At 28.7% G+C, this 20,626-nt stretch overlaps 1 protein-coding gene across 2 annotated transcripts; it reads left to right on the top strand.

The window, feature by feature from the left end:
- Positions 1 to 2,993: 2,993 nt before the first annotated feature.
- On the top strand, positions 2,994 to 8,143 carry LOC114389580 (homeobox-leucine zipper protein HDG11-like). 2 transcript variants are annotated; one of them, XM_028350277.1, is made up of 11 exons: positions 2,994 to 3,493; positions 3,973 to 4,169; positions 4,357 to 4,474; positions 4,646 to 4,834; positions 4,958 to 5,428; positions 5,549 to 5,650; positions 5,739 to 5,948; positions 6,033 to 6,213; positions 6,296 to 6,570; positions 6,653 to 6,742; positions 7,147 to 7,545. In XM_028350277.1, the coding sequence occupies exons 2-11, from the start codon at positions 4,048 to 4,050 to the stop codon at positions 7,543 to 7,545; spliced, it is 2,157 nt and encodes a 718-aa protein (XP_028206078.1). In that variant the 5' UTR covers positions 2,994 to 3,493; positions 3,973 to 4,047. The 2 variants fall into 2 exon arrangements, with proteins under 2 accessions (XP_028206078.1, XP_028206079.1); XM_028350278.1 differs by having other exon boundaries at positions 2,995 to 4,169; positions 7,147 to 8,143.
- Positions 8,144 to 20,626: the final 12,483 nt, after the last annotated feature.

Here is a 20,626-nt window from a genome sequence, read left to right as displayed (position 1 = left end):
AACTCCAACAAAAACGAATAAAAAAAATCAATTATAAACAAAATTGAGAATATTGGTAATTCGGTATTCCAAATCCCAATATACCTATTTTTTCCTGAACTATGCCTATTTAAACACATCATATTTTGATTTTTCTAAATTTTTCTTTATTTAAAACTTTTATAAGAAAAAAAACACAATTCAAGGTTTATTGGGCAAAACTAACTTATAAGTCAGAAGTTAGACGCTGAAAAAGAAAAGATGATAATCTCATCTAATTCATTATAAGCTGGTTTGAGGAAAATATATAGTAACAAGTATTTTAGTATGTTCAATATACAGAATAAATATTTATTTTATACATTAAAATTTATAATAAATTAACTTTGAACATATAAATTATATTTTAGATTATTATAAAAAAATATTGTTAATTATTGATTCAATGCTATTTTTAATTATTTATAATTTTTAAAAAAATATTAAAATTCCAGTTATAACTAAAACCATTAAAAATATGATATTTTTTAAAAAATAATGGATAAAAACTCTCTTGTTAAGATAATTATTCTAATTTATATATAAAGAGTGATTAAAAATGTTTTAGTCAATTATTCTAAATAAATATTAATAATTTTTTAGTAAAATTAATAAGTATTGTATCAGATAAATATCAATATATCTGATCCTTTATATTAAATATATTAGTAATTATTAATTTTCTTTTATATTCTTAATTTATTATGAATTCTATAAATGAGATCATCATTCATTCTCCCTGCAAGGTAATAAGTACATTTAATGACATTAACAATACAAAACATACTCGGGAAAATGATCTCTTGAATTACGAGAACTATCATTGCATACAACTATAACTTAGATCCTTTAATTACATGAGTATTTCTTAAATTAAATTAATGATATTATTAATTAAAATTAAATAATTAATTAACTAACTTATTTCATTCATCATGATAAACTAATTATTTGTTTCTTATACTATAAAGGATTGGAGATAATATTTATTATTTATTATAAAAGTACACTTTATCTTAAAATTAATTGGCAGTAAAAGTTTTCTAACGATTATATGTGACTTCCCAGCACCTTTTTATGGATGTTTGTCAGAATGGAGATAAGCTATAAACTTTAACATTATGTTACATTTCATCAATTAAAGAAAGTGTAAATTACTTAAACATCAAATATGTAAAATCAATGTTTATGAAGCTAGAGAGTATCTTCTCAAGAGAGCTTAATCCCACTTAATCACTCCAATTTTTGTTTCTACTCATTTATAATATCTCAATAAGTGTTTGTGATGATCTCTTTACTTTATTATATGTATACATACTCTCCAAGTGTTAAAAAGCATGAAGTCAAGAGTCTTGTATTTTGAAGTGCTTCTCTTGAGGCTAATAAGTGAGAATTAATGTTCATAAACTATAATACTAAGCTAAATAAAGTTAGTGTTGGTAAAACCGTTGGTGAGATCCTACTGTGTTAATTCTACAGATATGTTAGTTTACTCCCTAACAGAACCAATTGATGCATGCATCTTTTATGAGTTATACTATGATTAACTCTTATACAAACATGCGCAAACTAGCTAACTATAAATTATTCTAAATATAATTTTTAGAACAATTATTATAAATTAGTGTCAATAATATTTACATGCACAGTAGTCTATTATTTGATAATAATATAATTTTTACATTATCAGTATTTAATTAAACTCTTAAAGTAATTATTACAAAAATTAACAATCTTATCATATTAAATAATAATTTCAATGTATTATTATTAAATTATTAATTCTTATACCTATTTTGTATCATTTATTTATTTATTTTTGAAATGTTTTTCTACTTAAATTATTTCTCACTTCAGACTATAAAAAAGTATTCATTAATTTTGCGTTCCGATTAATTTTTTAAAACAATATACTAATTAGTTATAATTCTAGTACCCTTCAAAAGAAGTTATAATTATAGTATGAGTTTTGATACCGATATTATATTAGTTCAAGTAGAATTATGCGTGAAAAAGATATTTTACTAAAAATTATCGGTCCATTTTAAATTTTAAGGAAAAAGAAATGTGATTGGAAAATATATTTTACTAAAAATTGTCCATCTATTTTTTAGACAGATTTTAATCATTAAGAAAGCAAAGTTGTTAATAGGTACTTTATAAAATAACATAGTTAATAAAAAAAATGTAAGCTTAACTTTTATATTTACGGTGAATATAAATTTCTTTACACAAATTTCTTTACACGATTAATCAATTAAGAATAATTATTGTTTAAGATAAAAAATTATTATTTTGAATGTCATTACTTTTAAAGTAGTTTATATTTAATTGAATGACAATATTTCCTCTATTAGTATACGTACACTGTTTATTTACTCGTATAATATAATTAATTGCTTTAGAATTAGAAAATATTAACTAGTTATAATTATGGTATATGAGTTTAATTTTAATTTTATCTATTATCAATGAGAAATTATCATTAATATTAATTTTAAAGTAGTTTGTAATTAATTAAATAACGACATTTACGCAATTTGTATACACTATTTACTCACTCAAATAATATAACAAATTGTTTATAGAACAAGAATATTTTGGTCTTAAATTTTGGCATAATTAAGTATTTTCTCAAAATGTATTATCTTAAATCAAAGATTAAATAAGATTGAGTCCTAATTATCTTGTCCGAAGCCAATTTTTTATTTTTTATTCTTTATTTTCACCACAAAAGCTGCATGCAATGGATAATATTGGTGTTGTTCATGGGTAAATTTGAGAGGTTCCATTTCGAACCTCCCACGATTCTAATCCTTAACCTTGTAACCTTAACCTTATCTCCACCAATGGGATACCAACGTTTGACTTTTGGCACCCCCGCAGCGTGTGTGTGACCTCAGAATGGAAAACTACTTAAAACCAAGAGAGAGAGAGAGAGAGAACTCAAGGGCATAACCATAAATGAAGAAAGAGAGAAAAACAAAAGCTCCGCCACGTGCCGCCGCGAAACGGCGGTGCACCGGTGACTCCAAAACCGGCTCCTCATTTAAGGCTCAACTGGGGCACACCCCTCCCTGGTGTGGTGCGTGGCTGTACCACTCTAACTAAGAGAGAGAAACTAAAACTAAAACGAAAGAAATGAAGAGAGAGAAAGTAGTGTGTAGTGTGTAGTAGTGCAGTGAGTGTAGAGAGATACTGTTAGATGGCACCTCTTTAAGTCCCTTCTTTTCTTTCTCCGCGTTTTCTCTCACAAACCCAACGACGCTTTTAAAGCTCCTCCATCAGTTACGCTTTCTTTTCACTTTGTGACACAATATAATCAATATTCACTTACATATATTATTATTTTTTTAATTATATTCATTTATACTATGCTATATTTAAAAGGGTTCATTCATTCATTCATAGCGCAGCACAGCATATAGGGAGGGTGCACACTGAGAGAGAGAGAAGAGGGAGTGGTGTTGTGTTGGTGAGTGGATGGTTTTTCTTTCTTTTCTTTTTTCTCTTGGTTGATTGTTAATAGATCATCATCGTCTTCTGTATTCAGCAGCATCCCTTGAGATTTGCCATAACTCACTCTCTCACCCTCCCAAATCATGCCGCTATCTTTGATGCTCACATCCGTTTCAGAATAATATATAATTAATAAAAATTATATGTTGTTTTGATTGTTGATGTTATGATGTGTTTTATTATTTTTTGCCATTTTGCTTTTGCTTCATTCTCAAAACCACACACACACACAACAGCATAATAGCCATATAGCCTTATAGCCATACCCATCAAAAATCACATCACAAAAGTTCTCTCTCTTTTCCCACACCCTCCTTCTTCCAAACTCCCTTTTGCTTCTTCTTCTTGTTTTTGTCTCTTAAGATTTGTTTCTTCTGTCTCCTTTTTTATTTTGTTTTGTTTTGTTTCTCAATGGTTTTGATGTCATGGGAGTAGTTGCTGATTCAGTGGAGACAAAGTGGTGGTGGTGGGAGTGAGTGATCAAGAGAGAGAGAGAGAGAAAAGACAAAAATGGAGTTTGGAAGTGGTTCTCCTGGTGATCGCCATCATCACCATGATGGTTCTTCTGATTCCCAGCGAAGGAAGAAGCGTTACCACCGTCACACAGCTAACCAGATTCAAAGGCTTGAATCGTAAGAACCATTCTCTTTTTATTTTTTATTTTATTTCCCATTCATGCCTTTGGTGTTTTCATTTCCTTCTTTTATGTCATGGCCTTTTGCATTTCTCTTCATGAACAGTTAAAAAATCATACTTGCACCCTTCTAATTATGTGGTCCCTCTCTCTTTTTGTTCTTTCTATGTGATTGGTGTTTTCAGGATGTTCAAGGAGTGTCCGCACCCAGATGAGAAGCAGAGATTGCAGTTGAGTAGGGAGTTAGGCTTGGCGCCTAGACAGATCAAATTTTGGTTCCAGAACAGGAGGACCCAGATGAAGGTACTGTTTATTATATTTTTATTTAAAGGGTTTTAATGTTGCGTTTGTTTATGTTTTTGTGTGTGTGTGTGTTTGTGTGTTTGTGTTTTTCAATTATGATTATGAGACTGTGTGTGTTTCACTTGATCATTTTTATTTTTCTTTGTTCTCTTGGTTAATTGAACAATTCAGGCTCAGCATGAGAGAGCTGATAATTGTGCACTCCGGGCAGAGAATGATAAGATACGTTGTGAGAACATAGCCATAAGGGAAGCCTTGAAAAATGTTATCTGCCCCTCTTGTGGTGGTCCTCCTATGAATGATGATTGTTATTTTGATGAACAGAAGTTGAGATTGGAGAATGCCCAACTCAAAGAGGAGGTAATGATGTGCAAAGGTTTTCTCATTCATTAATTCCTTTGTTTGGATTCATGAATGTGAATAATTTCATTTTTTCTTTTGTTGTAACTTTCTTGTCCATTGAACATTTGTGTTAATTTGCAGCTTGATAGAGTATCTAGCATTGCAGCTAAGTACATTGGAAGGCCAATTTCTCAACTCCCACCTGTTCAGCCTATCCACATATCTTCTCTGGACTTGTCAATGGGGACTTTTGCAAGCCAAGGGTTGGGTGGCCCTTCCCTTGATCTTGATCTTCTCCCAGGGAGTTCTTCATCATCCATGCCGAATGTGCCTCCTTTCCAACCCCCTTGTCTTTCGGACATGGATAAGTCCCTCATGTCAGACATTGCCTCAAATGCCATGGAGGAAATGATCAGGCTATTGCAAACAAATGAGCCCTTGTGGATGAAAGGTGCTGATGGGAGGGATGTGCTTGATCTTGATTCCTATGAAAGGATGTTCCCCAAGGCTAATAGTCACTTGAAGAACCCCAATGTTCACGTTGAAGCTTCTAGAGATTCAGGAGTTGTTATTATGAATGGCTTAACTTTGGTTGACATGTTTATGGACCCGGTAAGAAGTTTTTAATAATCTTTTCTTGTTATTTTTTTAGTTCTAGATTTGAGACAATTAGAACCTTCAATCATTCAATTGTCTGAATTAATTGTTCAAATGTCATGGTTGATTTCGCAGAACAAGTGGATGGAGCTATTTTCCACCATTGTCACAATGGCTAGAACAATTGAGGTTATATCTTCTGGAATGATGGGTGGCCATGGTGGTTCTTTGCAATTGGTATGTTGGAATTTTGTCCTATTTATTATCTTTGAATATTCATTCTCGTTTTGCTTCAACTTTGAATTTTTATTTTGTTATGATTCAGATGTATGAGGAGTTGCAAGTGCTTTCTCCACTTGTTTCTACTAGAGAATTCTATTTCCTGCGTTACTGTCAACAAATTGAACAAGGCTTATGGGCAATAGTAGATGTTTCATATGATTTTACTCAAGATAACCAATTTGCTCCTCAATTTCGATCTCACCGTCTTCCTTCTGGTGTCTTTATCCAAGACATGCCTAATGGATATTCCAAGGTACCTTGAACACTGTCCACTGCTGTTGGCTAATTTGATGCCCTTAGCATACAATTTTGGTCACTCTTCTATGTCTTCATGTAGGTTACTTGGATTGAACATGTAGAGATTGAAGACAAAACCCCAGTTCATAGGCTCTATAGAAACATTATTTACAGTGGCATTGCATTTGGAGCACAAAGATGGCTAACTACACTTCAGAGGATGTGTGAAAGGATTGCTTGTCTATTGGTGACAGGAAATTCAACCCGTGATCTTGGAGGAGGTATATAATTGCATTGACAACTTCTGTCATGTTTAATTTTCTTGTTGTGATCTGAACCTTATTGATTGTTCAAAATTTTCAGTGATTCCTTCTCCTGAGGGCAAGAGGAGCATGATGAAACTTGCACAAAGAATGGTCACCAATTTTTGTGCAAGCATTAGTTCATCAGCTGGCCACAGATGGACCACACTCTCTGGGAGTGGCATGAATGAGGTTGGAGTCAGAGTCACTGTGCACAAGAGCTCAGACCCTGGCCAACCTAATGGTGTGGTTCTAAGTGCAGCTACCACCATTTGGCTCCCCATCCCTCCACAAACTGTGTTCAATTTCTTTAAGGATGAAAAGAAAAGGCCTCAGGTTGTGACATGTTTAACTCAATTGTCTTATCTGATGTTGTCACCTTAGATACGTTTTTAACATTGTTTTTCGTTTGGCTTAGTGGGATGTTCTTTCCAATGGCAATGCTGTGCAAGAGGTTGCTCATATAGCAAATGGTTCACACCCTGGTAACTGCATATCTGTGCTTCGAGTGAGTCATGCTTTCTCTCAATGTTCTAATCAAATTTTGGTTTTACATATGTTGTCAATTCCTAAAAACATAACATTTTTTTTAATTTAGTCCCAATTAAAATGTTATTTGTTTTTAGTCCCAATTAAAATGCATTATTTTCTGGTATTTGTTTTGGATATGCATTGTCGGTATTTACACTGTCAACTATTAAGAAATTACTTTTGGTACGAGTTTTAATGCAATTATTTAAAAGTAAATAAATTTACTAAATGACAATTTGCGATTGAATGACAATATGCTGTTAGTGTATATATTATTTATTCTCTAATTTAAGCCTTAAACTGTCTCCCTTTGTTTTGTTTTCAATGCAATCAATTTCAACTTACAATCTCTACCTTGTTGTCCACTTAATTTCTTCATAGGCATTCAACTCAAGTCAAAACAACATGCTGATCCTCCAGGAGAGCTGTGTGGACTCCTCAGGTTCCCTAGTGGTGTACTGTCCAGTTGATCTGCCAGCCATCAACATAGCAATGAGTGGTGAGGACCCTTCTTACATCCCTCTCCTTCCCTCAGGTTTCACCATTTCCCCGGACGGCCAAGCCGACCAAGACGGCGGAGGAGCCTCAACCAGCACAAGCAGCAGGGTCATGGGGGGTGGTTCTGGTTCTGGTGGCTCACTCATCACTGTTGCATTCCAAATCCTAGTGAGTAGCTTGCCATCTGCCAAACTCAACATGGAGTCGGTGACAACTGTTAATAGCCTCATTGGCAACACTGTCCAACACATTAAGGCTGCTTTGAATTGTCCTAGTTCCTGATGCTGCTGCTGCTTGTGTTGTTCTAGTTTCCTTTACTCACTCTCTTCTTCCCTCCTCCCCTTCCTTAAATCAATGCTTATCAGAAAATGGTTCAGACCTGAGGCTATTTGTGCTGGTGCTATAATCAATGTGTGGGAGAAGTGTTTTGGGTTAGTTGGGACAATTCAATGCCCCCTCATCAAGACCACAAGCCCTCATTATTTACTGCTCCAGCTGATGGTAGAGCTGTATTTTGCTTCAAAGGGTTCAACTTTCATTACCTTTCACACCAACTACCAGATTTATTTTCTTTTATTTTTAAGGGTGAGGTTAAGAAAGATGCATCTTTTTTTTTTCTTTCCAAAACAAATTTATGGTTTGTTATTTTGCATACTTTTGCTTTGGAACAAGAAGTAGTAGTAGTAATAGTTGTTGTCTTAGAAGAGGGAGTCAAGAACGCACCATATATATATATATATACGTGGGGGGTGTTTTTATTCTCTACATTCCTAGATTAGCTAGCACTCCATGGAAAATGTATATGGTTCGGGCATTGACTTCCTGTGAAGGGACTTGATTATTATTATTATTATTATTATTCATTATTTATTGTTGTTCACCTTTTGTTGTAATGAATCTATTTATCTATTATTGTATTTTTTTGTAAAAGTAAAAATTGAAGGAGAGAGAGAGAGAGAGAGAGAAATGTGCATGAATTAAGAAGTTGGTCAGGGATTTATGCAAAGGGGGTGATGTGGGGGCAGGCAGATATTGACAGTTTGGATACCTTTAGTGGCTTGACATCATTAATGGGCTCCATGCATTTTCAAGAGAGTAATGGAACTTTGAATAAAAGATGAAATATTGCTGCATTTGGGTTGACAACTTGACGTGCAGCTGGGATAAATGAAACAACATATCCATTCACCTCCATTCAATGCACAAGTTTTTCAAGTCGTTTTATACTCATAACTTAGTAGTGCTTGTTTACAAAATTGACTTTTAAAAAGAATTTGATTTTTATTAATTGATTTTAAAGTGAAACAATTTATGTTTAAATATTTTTATTATAAATGCAAGTCAATAGAAAAAGTTGGTATGATATTTGTGATCAGATGTAAAAATTATTTAAAGCTACTTTAATTTAAAATTAATTTTGTATCCAAAAATACATTTTTTAACTTGAGATTGAATATGTAAATATTTACTCGAAATTGTGTTGGCTAATGTAGTATTTTTTCCAGAATTTTAAGGATTAAATGTGAATTCAAATGCACACTCAGTCCAAAAATTCATTCATCAATGTTTCTTGAGTTTATTGTGGTTCAAGAATTTATTGCTTTGTTTGTCAAATTTTTTTTTTATTGTTTTCTAGTTTCTTTGTTTTGAGCTGTTTGGCTATATTTCACGAAGGATTAATGTAAAAATCACATGAATGTTTTTCATATTTGACACGTCTTCTCACGTTTAAGCTAGGATCTTTAGTGTGTTTTAATGCTTCACCTCAAATGTAATTTGCTTTATAAGAGAAACAATTATTTGTAGTTATTGCTTATTTTCCGTTGTTTGACATGGTTGTGACTCGAGGGATGGATTTTACATTTTTTTCAAACAAGCAGTTAGATTTTAAAAATGAAACAATATACACACTTAATTTACTTCAAAAATTTAAATATTATTAGTTTAAATGAATGAGAGTAACGAAACTTAAATTATAAATGTATAGACATTATAATGAACATAAACGTGTACTGATTGAGACCTTGATGTTATATCATAAATTAATCAATTACTACAAAAGGTTCAAGTTATTTAGTGAAAGAAAGTAAATAGTTTAGAGTAAATACCAAATTATTCCTCCAAAGTTAGTATGTTGTCACATTTGTCACTTAAGAATTTAAATTTGTGACATTATGGCTTGTTTGTAGAAGATGGTTTTAGCTATATTAATAGAAACTCAATTCTCCTTAAGAATAGTTTTGAATTCAAATGTTGTATGTAAAAAAAAATCCCATTGAGAGATAGCCCTCTTATAATGCACATGTTCTTGACTCAAATAGGATTATTTTCTGAGTAGAATATTTATGTTCCTAAATAAATAAAAAGTAGACAATTTTGGTTAAAATTTTATAAGAGACTTAATCGTATTCTTGGTTTTTACAATTTGATATATGTGTGATTTTCATCCCTTAAGTTTTTTTAATCAATAATTAGGTCCTTTTATTTTTAAAATTTGGCATATTTGATTGTTTTTTATAATCTAAACCCCTTAAGTTTTTACTTATTATTCAAAATTGTCACAAATTGAATCAATTGTATTGTTTAAAGCTTTTTTTTGCTCAATCTCATCAACTAAAACATCAAACTTTGTCAAAAATGAAAAAAATTCTCAAAAAATTCTCTTTAAATTCTAATATCACGTATAATAAAAAAAATCTATAAAATTTTATCAATTTTTTACTTTTAAAATTATTCTACATCTCAAATATATTGTAAACCCCTAAATATTTAGATAAAATATGAGATATTTGAATAGAAAAAATTAATCAAAAGACTAATAATATAATGCCATTATAAAATCTAAACCAAATGAATAATTAATAATATAACTAAGTCATTATAAAATTTTAAATTTACTTTTTTGTTTTAACCCTTCAATTCATTAAGAGAAAGAGATTCTAACTAATCCAAAGTTTGACTAAGAGGTAAATAAAATTTGATCAATAATTAATTCTGTTAAAGATTGAAGTCGGATATCAGCGGAACAAAAATCTTGAATCCTTTGATAAAAGTGAGAAATTAATTTTAGCTACAACTGAAAGTGAATTGTGAGGACGCATTATACCATGTTATGTGGATGAATTTTTTTTTTGGGTGTAGATGTGGATGAAATTAAGGATAAATAAGCTTTTACTTTTCAAAATATTAATAACCTATATATAAGAGTTAGTTTTTGATAGATTTTCATTCTAATTTTTTAATAATATTGATTAATTCGACAATATTTTTTTGTATAATTTTAAATAATTATTATAAGAGTTAATAATTGTTAATAATATGCCAATTTAAGATTAATTATTAATATAACTCTTTTACATTATCAATATATTTAATTGAACTTTATGCATTAATAGAGTTTAAGGAATATGCACTTTCAATGAAAAAAAATAATATTATCATTTAATAAATTATTGTTAATATATTTTTTAAAGTTGTTATTATAAAAGTCAATTTTATCACACATGAATACATGTTAATATAAAATTGTCTTACATTTTTCAATATATAAGACACCTTAAATTGTTCAATTTTTGTTTGGTTCTATGGTACTGAGAGAAAAATCACATAAAAAACCTGAAAAGTTAACCTTTAATTAAAAGAAGTTGCTTCAACGTGAATGGAAAAAAAATTAATCATGTCAAATTTAACGTACCACAACACCAAATACATGTTCCAAACATATCAAACGTACATCAATGAGCTATGTCATTTTCAAGTGTGTATGAATATATGTTACTGATGTAAAATTTTACATCAAAATGTTGATTTACATAGAAGCTATATACGGTTCACAACTTCATTGACACAAAAATGCATGTCCAATATGCGTGATCAATCACGCAATTCGTTCAATAACTTTCAATTCTAACAACTCTTTGCGTGTTTTTGCAATTTTGTTCTCACTTTATATCATTTATTATTCAATCTCATTTTTCATTAATTAAATACTCCAGTAATTAAAAAATGAGTTACGACTCACTAATACAAAAAAAAAATCTTAGCGTCAATTATTTTCAACATTTTAGATCAATTCTACAAACTAATATAGAATCAGCTAATAAAAAAAGTTGATATTTTCTTTTCAATTTTAGAATTGATATAAAAAATAACTTTTTACATTAGTTATAGTCACAATTGATCTAGAAAAGATAAATTTATATATTAGTTGCTTTTTACATAGCCGATTTCTGAAAGTTCTCTTTCTATATATATATTTACGAAGAGAGTACGAACCTTCTCTTTTCTAGTAAAATGGATGAAATTAATGCGGTAAATTTGATTATTTCTTTGTTGTTTTCGTTTGATTCAATAGGAATTCATTTATCTCCAACAAAGCTATCACTAGCGCTTTGTACATTACAACATTCATGTTTTTGAGTGATTTCTTGGTTTGATGCATTAGAAAACGAGCATCATGTTTAAAGAAGTGGTGGAAACTTTATTAGCCATAAATAAATATAAAGTGAGTGAGAGATGTATAAAAGAACCAATAGAATACCACGTTTCAAGCCACAAAAAAGATGGAACTGAAGAAAAATGGTTAGTACTTAGTACTATACGTTATGAGAGAGGGGGAAAAGAGTGCATGCAGTTCAAAAGTACCAGCCTCATTCATGGCGTCATTGCACCAACTGGAAAATATGGTTGTTGAAATTTCTCTTCATCAAAACCAAGTCGTACTGAAAAATCAATGTTCATGGCCCCTCTTGCATTTGTTAGCAACACACAAAGTTACTCGATCCTTCGCAGCACTTGGACATTCTTGTGGGTTTGTCCAATGGCTTTTTGGGAGGAAAAATGGTAATAGAAACATTTATTAAAAGCAAAAAACTTCAAAGCCTGTGCCCTACAATTTTCAGTTTGCATTGTCCTTGCGTTCACTTTTTACATTTTACATCATTTGCTTCATTAGTTTTTCATTCAGTACTTCTTCCTTTACGCAATTAATTAATTTTTTCTTTGAGCAAAGTGTATTTTTTATTTGATTATTGCTTCATCAGTTTTTTATTTGATTGAGTAATTCAATAATTGGTTATAACTGCAGCATAAAAGAATGTATATATCTACTCAATGCTCACAATTCACCAATGTGAATTAACTCAAAATGAAAAGGTAAAGATATATTAATCATAATTTTCATTGACTTTATGAATTATTTTAATTCACATTCCCCAATTTGTATTTGTTGAGTTTCTTAATTATTTAACTTTTTAATATGTTTAAATATCATATATATTAATATACCTATATGTAATATTGCCAGTAACAATGCAAACATAAATGTGAGAGGGACATACTTTTTTTCACCCTCGTGCTTATACTTGGGAGAAGAGGTAATATAATGAATTTCAAACCATGATGGGGGATAAGATGAACTGGAAATCACAATCAATTTAGGAACAAAATATGTTTCATTATCCAACATCAGGCAAATATTCTTTGCCTCGATCTCGAACCATTTTGTTGGGTCAAATTGAAACTTAATTTGTGTTGTTTTCTTTTATATTTCCTTGAAGGGTGGGTTCCCACCTTGGAATCCTACAGCTTATTTTACTATTTTTAGCCACGAGATTAAAAGCATGCATGCCGGTTTAGGTAGGTATTCCCAAAATCATTAAAAGGGCCATTTTGGTCGAATCCAAGAAAATGTAATGTCCGGATATATTTAATTTTTTTAAGAATAATTTCAATATATATATATATATATATATATATATATATATATATATATATATATATATATATATATATATTATCCTTTTTCATTTGCAACCTCTTTTGGAGGTCATCTTATTCATTCAAAGTGCAATCCAACACTAAATATAAATACATTTTCCATTAAACGTTTAAACCTTGATTAGTCACATTATAAAATATCAATCTCTTCTATTCAACCCAAATTGACGTTGGTATTATCTTATTAAACATTTAAACCTTAATTAGTCTCATTATAAAAAGATTATACAATCAAACTTCAAATATAAATACATCTTTCATCAAACATTTAAACCTTAATTAGCCACATTATAAAATATTAGTCTCTTCTATTCAAATCAAACTAACGTTGGTATTATCCTATTAAATAAGTACCTTAATGTTATTAGCTTCTTACTCTACTACTTATTAATAAATGTAGTAAAATGAATGGACCTTGTTGAGTCTAGAAACACAATATCTTATAATCAAAATAAAGTTTAAAATTGTTTTCTACTTTTGACTAAAAAAAGAAAATATTTTTAGAAAGATAAAAAAAAACTAATGAATTTCAAAAAATTTCTTTGTTCAAAATTAGAAGATTTAGCTTGTATAAATCGATATTGATTTAGACCCAAACATGTATAATAAAATATAGGAAGAACGAAACTAAGTTGTAAAGATTAAGGCTATATTAATCTTGAGCTTGTTTTTTTTGTCTAATTTTATGAAGTTTGTGTCATATTCGAGTTTTATTCAACTAAGTTTAGGCAACTCAATGATAAGTTGATAATATCTAAGTGTAACGATGCATTATGTACACATTGAAGATGTAAAACTTTTTTAAAGGATTAAATGTCATTGTTGAGGTCAAATATATAGATTAGATGTTTCTACTAGGTTTAATTTTTATGTATTGTTTGTGTAAAAAAAATTACACTATCATATAAAATAAGAAATATATGTCAGTGATTTCATGATAATGCTGTAAAAAGAATACTGTTGTTGCATATATTATTCACTCATTTCCATTTGCTAGCGTAATCTACTAAAATGTTAATATGTTGTTTCAATTTACATGGATATAAGTACAAAATTTATTTTATTTTAAAATTTTACTAATTAAACGTGTGAATACCTGATTTTTCGCACCCACTTCTTATTTTCTTTAATCGTTTTTATTTTCTATTTTATTGCACAAAATCAAATTACATTAGGTTAATCATCATTTCTCTTGTGCTATTTCTTCTTGGGTCTAGAAGTCCTTTACATTGTGTTTTATAGATTGGGCTAGGTTTGGCCCAAAATCCGTAATGATGGTTTTTCTTCTTTTCTAACTTTTAAAACAAACAGCCCAAGCCAGAGTAGCCATAGTTGATTTGGTCTGTTTTTTTCTTCTTACTTTTGTTTCCTTTTTTGTTTTTATAAAAAAGATACAAAAATTGAAAATTCAAAACTTGTTGATTTAATTATTTTACATGCTTCTTTAATAGCTTCAACACAAGATATTGAATGTTGATTCACTTGTGTGGCCCAGAACTACAGGCAGGGCATAAGATTGGTTGTGGAATCCCTGTCCTACGCTTTGCATTACCTAACTTTTAGTTTGGCATTCCTTATCTCCAGGGCATTGATTTAGTGAATAAGACTCTACTATTTTTTTGTTGTTGTTATTTTTGTACTTTGCCTTTCTGTTTATAGCTTCAGTGTTCTTCTGTTTGATAATGCTGCTGTAATTTTGACTGCAGCATAAGATATTTACTATCAACATGGTTTGATTTTGATTCCACAGATTCAAAACTGTCTACTTAATTGTAATTCTTTTCCTTCTTTTTTGGGTCATCTACTCAACTGTTATGGTATGTTTGAATGAGAAATTATATGGTGTATATATTTTTAAAAAGATTTAAGACCCCTTATCATGAAATGATTTATTTGGATGTTTTACAAGGTCTTTTTAAAAATTCCTGAGTTTTTTTTATGTTGTACTTTATTCGGCTTGGACCAGTTTCTGTATATTTGATTTTGTTTGAACACCCCAATTTTCATTTCATTTCATTACTAATTTACTATCAATGTCACAATTCAAAATATTATTGTTATTGTTGTTGTTAGGATTGGTTTGGTTAATGGGTCGTGTTCTCTGTTAGCCCACTAGACGAGGCTTGTTTCCATACCCAAATTCAATTTGTTCTTTTTATTTTAAATGTTGGGCCTATTTTCTCTGAAAAACAGTAATTATTTATAGGAGTTGGCTCAAATCCAATTAAGTCATAAATAATTTACTAATTATATTTAGTAGTCTTTTGATTATCACGTTATAAGTTCAAAATATTGAATTATTTTTATGATAATTAATCTCTATTGAAAAAATTAGTTGATTGCTTTTTTCATCTAAAAGACCTGAGTACAATTGTGCTTAATAATTCAAGTCTATTAAATTAATAGTCTAATAAATAATAATAATTTGAAATCAATAAAATTAATCTTCCAAACTAAACATTAACCATTTTTTTCTCTTATATTTTTTTTTCTTTTTTACTGTTTTTTATCTGTTATTAACATATACTAATAATTTGATTTAATCTCCCAAAAAAAAACTCATTTAAGCAAAACATAGTAATAAGTATTTTCTTTTACCTTTCTTGATTTTTATCTTTGTTTGTTGCCCAAATGAAATTAGTTTTCGGCTTATTATTCAATAAAATTTTAATAAAGGTTTAGTTATAGTCATTTTTAATTCACTTTTGGTTTGGTTATTGTGAAAACATTATATTTTGGAGAAGTCTAAGATGTGATCTCCTTGTAATTTCTATATTTTTTAAAATTAAAAAAGTAAGGTTTAATAGTAGTTAGTTTGGATGCATTTCCTATTTAGTTGTCACAAAAACCTTATATTTCAGGGAGTACCTAAAAGGTGCATCTTAACCATCTCTAACTTAAAAATAAAAAATAAAAAAAAGTCATTTTAGATGCACTTTCAGTGTGCTCGTCATGAGAATCTTACATCCTAAATCATGTTTGAGAAGTGATTTTTCGAGGAACATTTGAGGATTTTTTTGAAAATAAAATAATGAGTCCTCATAATTTTTTCTCTCACAAAAGTATAATTAAAATATGCAAGTGCACATTTTTTTTCTAAAGGACTACATGGCTCTAAATTTCTAATTATACCAAACTTAAAAGACGCACTGTACAATGTGCAGCAATGTCGTTAATGTTTAATATCTATATTGGCCCTTAGAAAATGTTTACAATGACTTAAAAATATACTCCGCATTAATATATGGTTTAAAACATATACTAAAAAATTACATCATGCCGACATGCCTTGTATAGTTCAGCTAAGATTTTTTTAAGGAGAGTCAAATCATGCCCAAGATTTTGAAAAGCCCACTTGAAACAGTAAACTATATTAATATAACGAATACTAATAAAAAATATTTATATAACGAATATTAGATATTATTCAATTTATTATTAAATAATTTTTTGAATATTTTAGTAGTTTTGGTTAAGAATATTATACACTTTTATCCATTGAGTCAATTTTTCACATTGTAAAGGTATCACAATAGAAAGTTTAAACATTGGTACACTTAACTAAAGAGTTTATATGATATATGCAAATTTTTGCCAAACATTCATACAGTGAAGGAAGAATCTAAAAAACATTTTAAAATAAATAAAATTTTATATGTTTAATTAACTAATTATATGAATAAATTACAATAATTAGGGAAGAAAAAATTGAAACCTCACACTTATCTCCCTATATTTATGTACATCTTCAATGGTATAATTTAAACAATTCATTTTGAGTTCTTTATTTTATGTTAATTGTGGTTCCTAAAATATCATATCATAATTAAACAACTTATATTTTTTTAATGATATAATTCTAAGAAACTTTTAAATTATTCTCTTAAATGATCCTTAAATGACAAAAAAATATTTTATTACACGTACATTATCTCTAAAAGTTAAACAATATTATCTATAAATAAGTAATTCATTAAGCAATGAGCATTGAAGATCCTCTTGCTTATAAAAAAAAGGACAAAATTTTGTAATAAGTCAAATACTTTACATAAGATATAATAATCTATCAACTATAAATTTAGTGGAAGAGGTTAATTTTCTACATCAAGCAAATCAAAGTTCACTGAAACACCTGTTAAAATTTACTGTTCGAGTACCTAAAAAGCCTCAAATAAAATTGCCTCCTAGAGAGTGTATATATATATATATATTTGTGAGGGAAAAAAATACAATAACTTATTTAATTAGGTTTTTTGAAAGGACAATATAACCTAGTTGTTTTCAGCTCTAACTAAATATCTGTGCCTGCACTAAGCCTATTATTTTTCTCTTGTCCCTCCCTGCCCACGAGTTTGTAGTGTTGATCGAATACAATTGAAATTTCGGGAGAGACAATCTAGGAATATAGAACAGTGATTGTTTCTAAAATATCAATGATCTTTCGAAGAACTATGATTGAGGAACAACCACTTGGCCAATATTACCTATCTAGTCATTGTTAGTAATTATCAATAATAATGCATGTTCTACGTACGTGTTCTGTGGGGTTACCTTTCTGCCAATTCGACAATTCCACAACTTGAGGTAGCTTTATATTTTCTATTTTTCATTAGAAGAATTTTATGGAATGTCAGGCATCCATAAAAAATGAAAGTAGAAAACATTTAGCAAAAATTATTTATGTTAAAATAAAAAAAGATTATTTTGTTAGAGATATGGTTAAAATAATATTATATATAAATAATTAGTAAAGAATAATTATCAGAACTAATTTTTACAATCATGTTTGACTAAAATAAAACTTTAATGTGGTATTAAAGCTCACTTTAGTAATTATTGTTGGACTTATATTGGATCACTTGATTGTTATTAAATCACTCATTGATGTTTAGTTTTATAAATTAATTTATGTTTGAGATGATCAATCCTCCATAACTAGTTTTTGGGTTGAATTAAACTGAAAAAGTATAAAATTACATTAAAACTCATTTTAGTAATTAATGTTGTTGGACTTATATACCGGACCACAGGCCACCTATTATTAGATTGTTTCAAATCATTCATGAGTGTTCAATCATGTAAACTTCATGCCAGCGAGAGAAGTTTGATCCTCAGCATATGGAATGACAAAAGTAGTGTATATATAAATGGGAGCTTTAGATTGATCATTAGGCTCAAACTTAAATTTTATCATATTTGATAATTAATTTTGGAAATAAAAATATTTAATAAAACATATTAAATATTCGTCAATTAATTAATATTTATAAAACTGTCTAAAAAACTTTAATTTCATAATCATGGATATTTAATGGGGACAGGCTTAGTGCTGCTAAAAGATATACTGCTCCTTGGAGATGGAAATGTGTGTCCATTTCAGAAAAATGTGTGGTAGTGAATGGCTTGTAGGTGGAGATTTTGGATAATAACCAATCATATGGGCACCTTGTCTAGTAAGAATCTCTTGGAGGGGTATAACTTTCATCCTCATTCTTCTATTAATGTACAAGTCACCTTTGAACCTAGTTAGAACAAGTACTCCTATTCCGATTCTCTTTAAATAGATACTAGTACTGTGTTTTCCTTATCATCTCCTGTCATGGGGTCTCTTCATTTGTAGCTCACCATGATTCTGTTTTATTTTATTTTTTAACTTTCAGAAAAAATGTGATAAAATGGTCACAGCTAATTGACTCCATCTGAAAATGTTATTTCTTTTTCCTTTTTAACTTATTTTTTTCATTAGATTTTATTCAATCTCTTATGAATATGGTTTTAAAAATATGTCTTCATGTTTTGAAATTTTTTACTATTTTTATTTTTATGATGATATTTTTTAAATAAAAATTAAATATATGAAATCATTTCAATCCAACCTACATTTGATTGAGTTTTGATTATGTTCGACTTGTCGAAAAAACTTGCAAACAAACTTAACCCAACACTCAATTAATCAAATTAAGTAATTTTATTTCTATCTTTTTTGTTTCTAAATCTTGGCACGCCTAGTGCTGAGTTTTAATATAGTTACAAATTATTAGTATATCTTTTGGATTATTAAAAATCAAATTAAGTATTTTTTTTCTTTTACTTTTAAACCCAACTCAACTTTAGTCATCTATGTATAAAAGAAGAGTATTGATAAACATAGACTCCATTTTGAAATGCAAGTCAAAGGAAAAGAGATAGACAAAAAAGAAATTAAAGAAAAGGAATTGTAAAAAAAGAAGTAAAATCCCAATTCGTGACAATTATAGCATTATTTTTTTTTGGAAAATCTTATTCGACTTTTTTCCACATCAAAGTAACGTTGGATTTTGGGTCTGTTTGTATAAGTTTCTCCAAAATATACTTTTATTTTGAATGAATTATATTAAACAAATCTAGAAACCCTTAGGAAAAGAAGTACCAACAATGTCTGTTTTTAGAGCATTGCAATGAGTGTGTTGACAATAGAAGAAAATAGGAATTATTGAATCAACCCAGGACGAGGTTATATCAGCTTAATTAATAGTTTTAAATTCAAGTCTTATACATGTAGTTGTGTAAATACTCAAAGGAGAAGATTATCTCCCATGAAATATATCTATGATCTAGAAAAAAAAAGTAAGAAAAATAAGAAGGAAAAATAAAATAAACTTATCCACAAACTAAAAATGACTTATGCATGAGTTAGAATAATTTTTGAAGAAGTTAATATGAGAAAGTTTTGACAAACTAGTTTATTCATAAGACTATAACACATGAGACAAAATTTGATGTCATGTTTTTCTTGATTTCATTTGTTTTAGAGTAAATTGCACTCCATTAAAGTTTCTTAAATTGCATATAACTTCTTTCCTTTTTAATATTTATAGCAACTTCCTAACTATAACATTATATGCGATATAAATTTAATTATCTATTTAGTTTTTATAATTTTTAAACTTATCTTTTTTAGTTCTATAATTAATATAATTAATAAGTGAATTTTTTAGTTTTTGAAATTTATATTTTAATTCCTGAGAGGTCTCTGCTGTTAAAATTTTTTAACTGCGTGAGTTAAAAATTTTAACGACATGAACCTTTTAGGAATTAAAATATAAATTTGATGACTAAAAAATTTATTTATTAAATTTCAAGAATTATAAAATTCATTTATTAACTATAATAACTAAAAGAAATAAATTTAAAAATTATAAAAATTAAATAAGTAATTAAAATAGTATGTTTGTTGAATGTAATACATTTCAAACAATTAAAATAAATATATGTAAGAATAAAAAAGAGTAGTATCGACAAAAATTTGGCAAAACTTCAGAAGGTGTTAATATAATTTACTCTTTATTTTAATAAAACTAAAATGTATCACTTTTTTTTATTCCATATTCTATTTTCTTCTAATTTTAAAAGGTATCTAACATAAAATAGAGCTCATATTTTGATCTGTCTCGTTCTAATTCGTCCACTAGCCACTACGTACCTTAACTTTTGTGGGAGAGTATATTTAAAAATAATACTACCTTTTTCTATTGGCTAAAGAATATATATAATATCCCCTATTAATAATACTTGAAATTAGGGAAATTTGTTTTTGGCACGTTAA

Source organism: Glycine soja, chromosome 16 (assembly GCF_004193775.1).
Source record: "Glycine soja cultivar W05 chromosome 16, ASM419377v2, whole genome shotgun sequence".
Taxonomy (NCBI): Eukaryota; Viridiplantae; Streptophyta; class Magnoliopsida; order Fabales; family Fabaceae; genus Glycine; species Glycine soja.
This window is presented reverse-complemented; position numbering and strand designations above follow the sequence as displayed.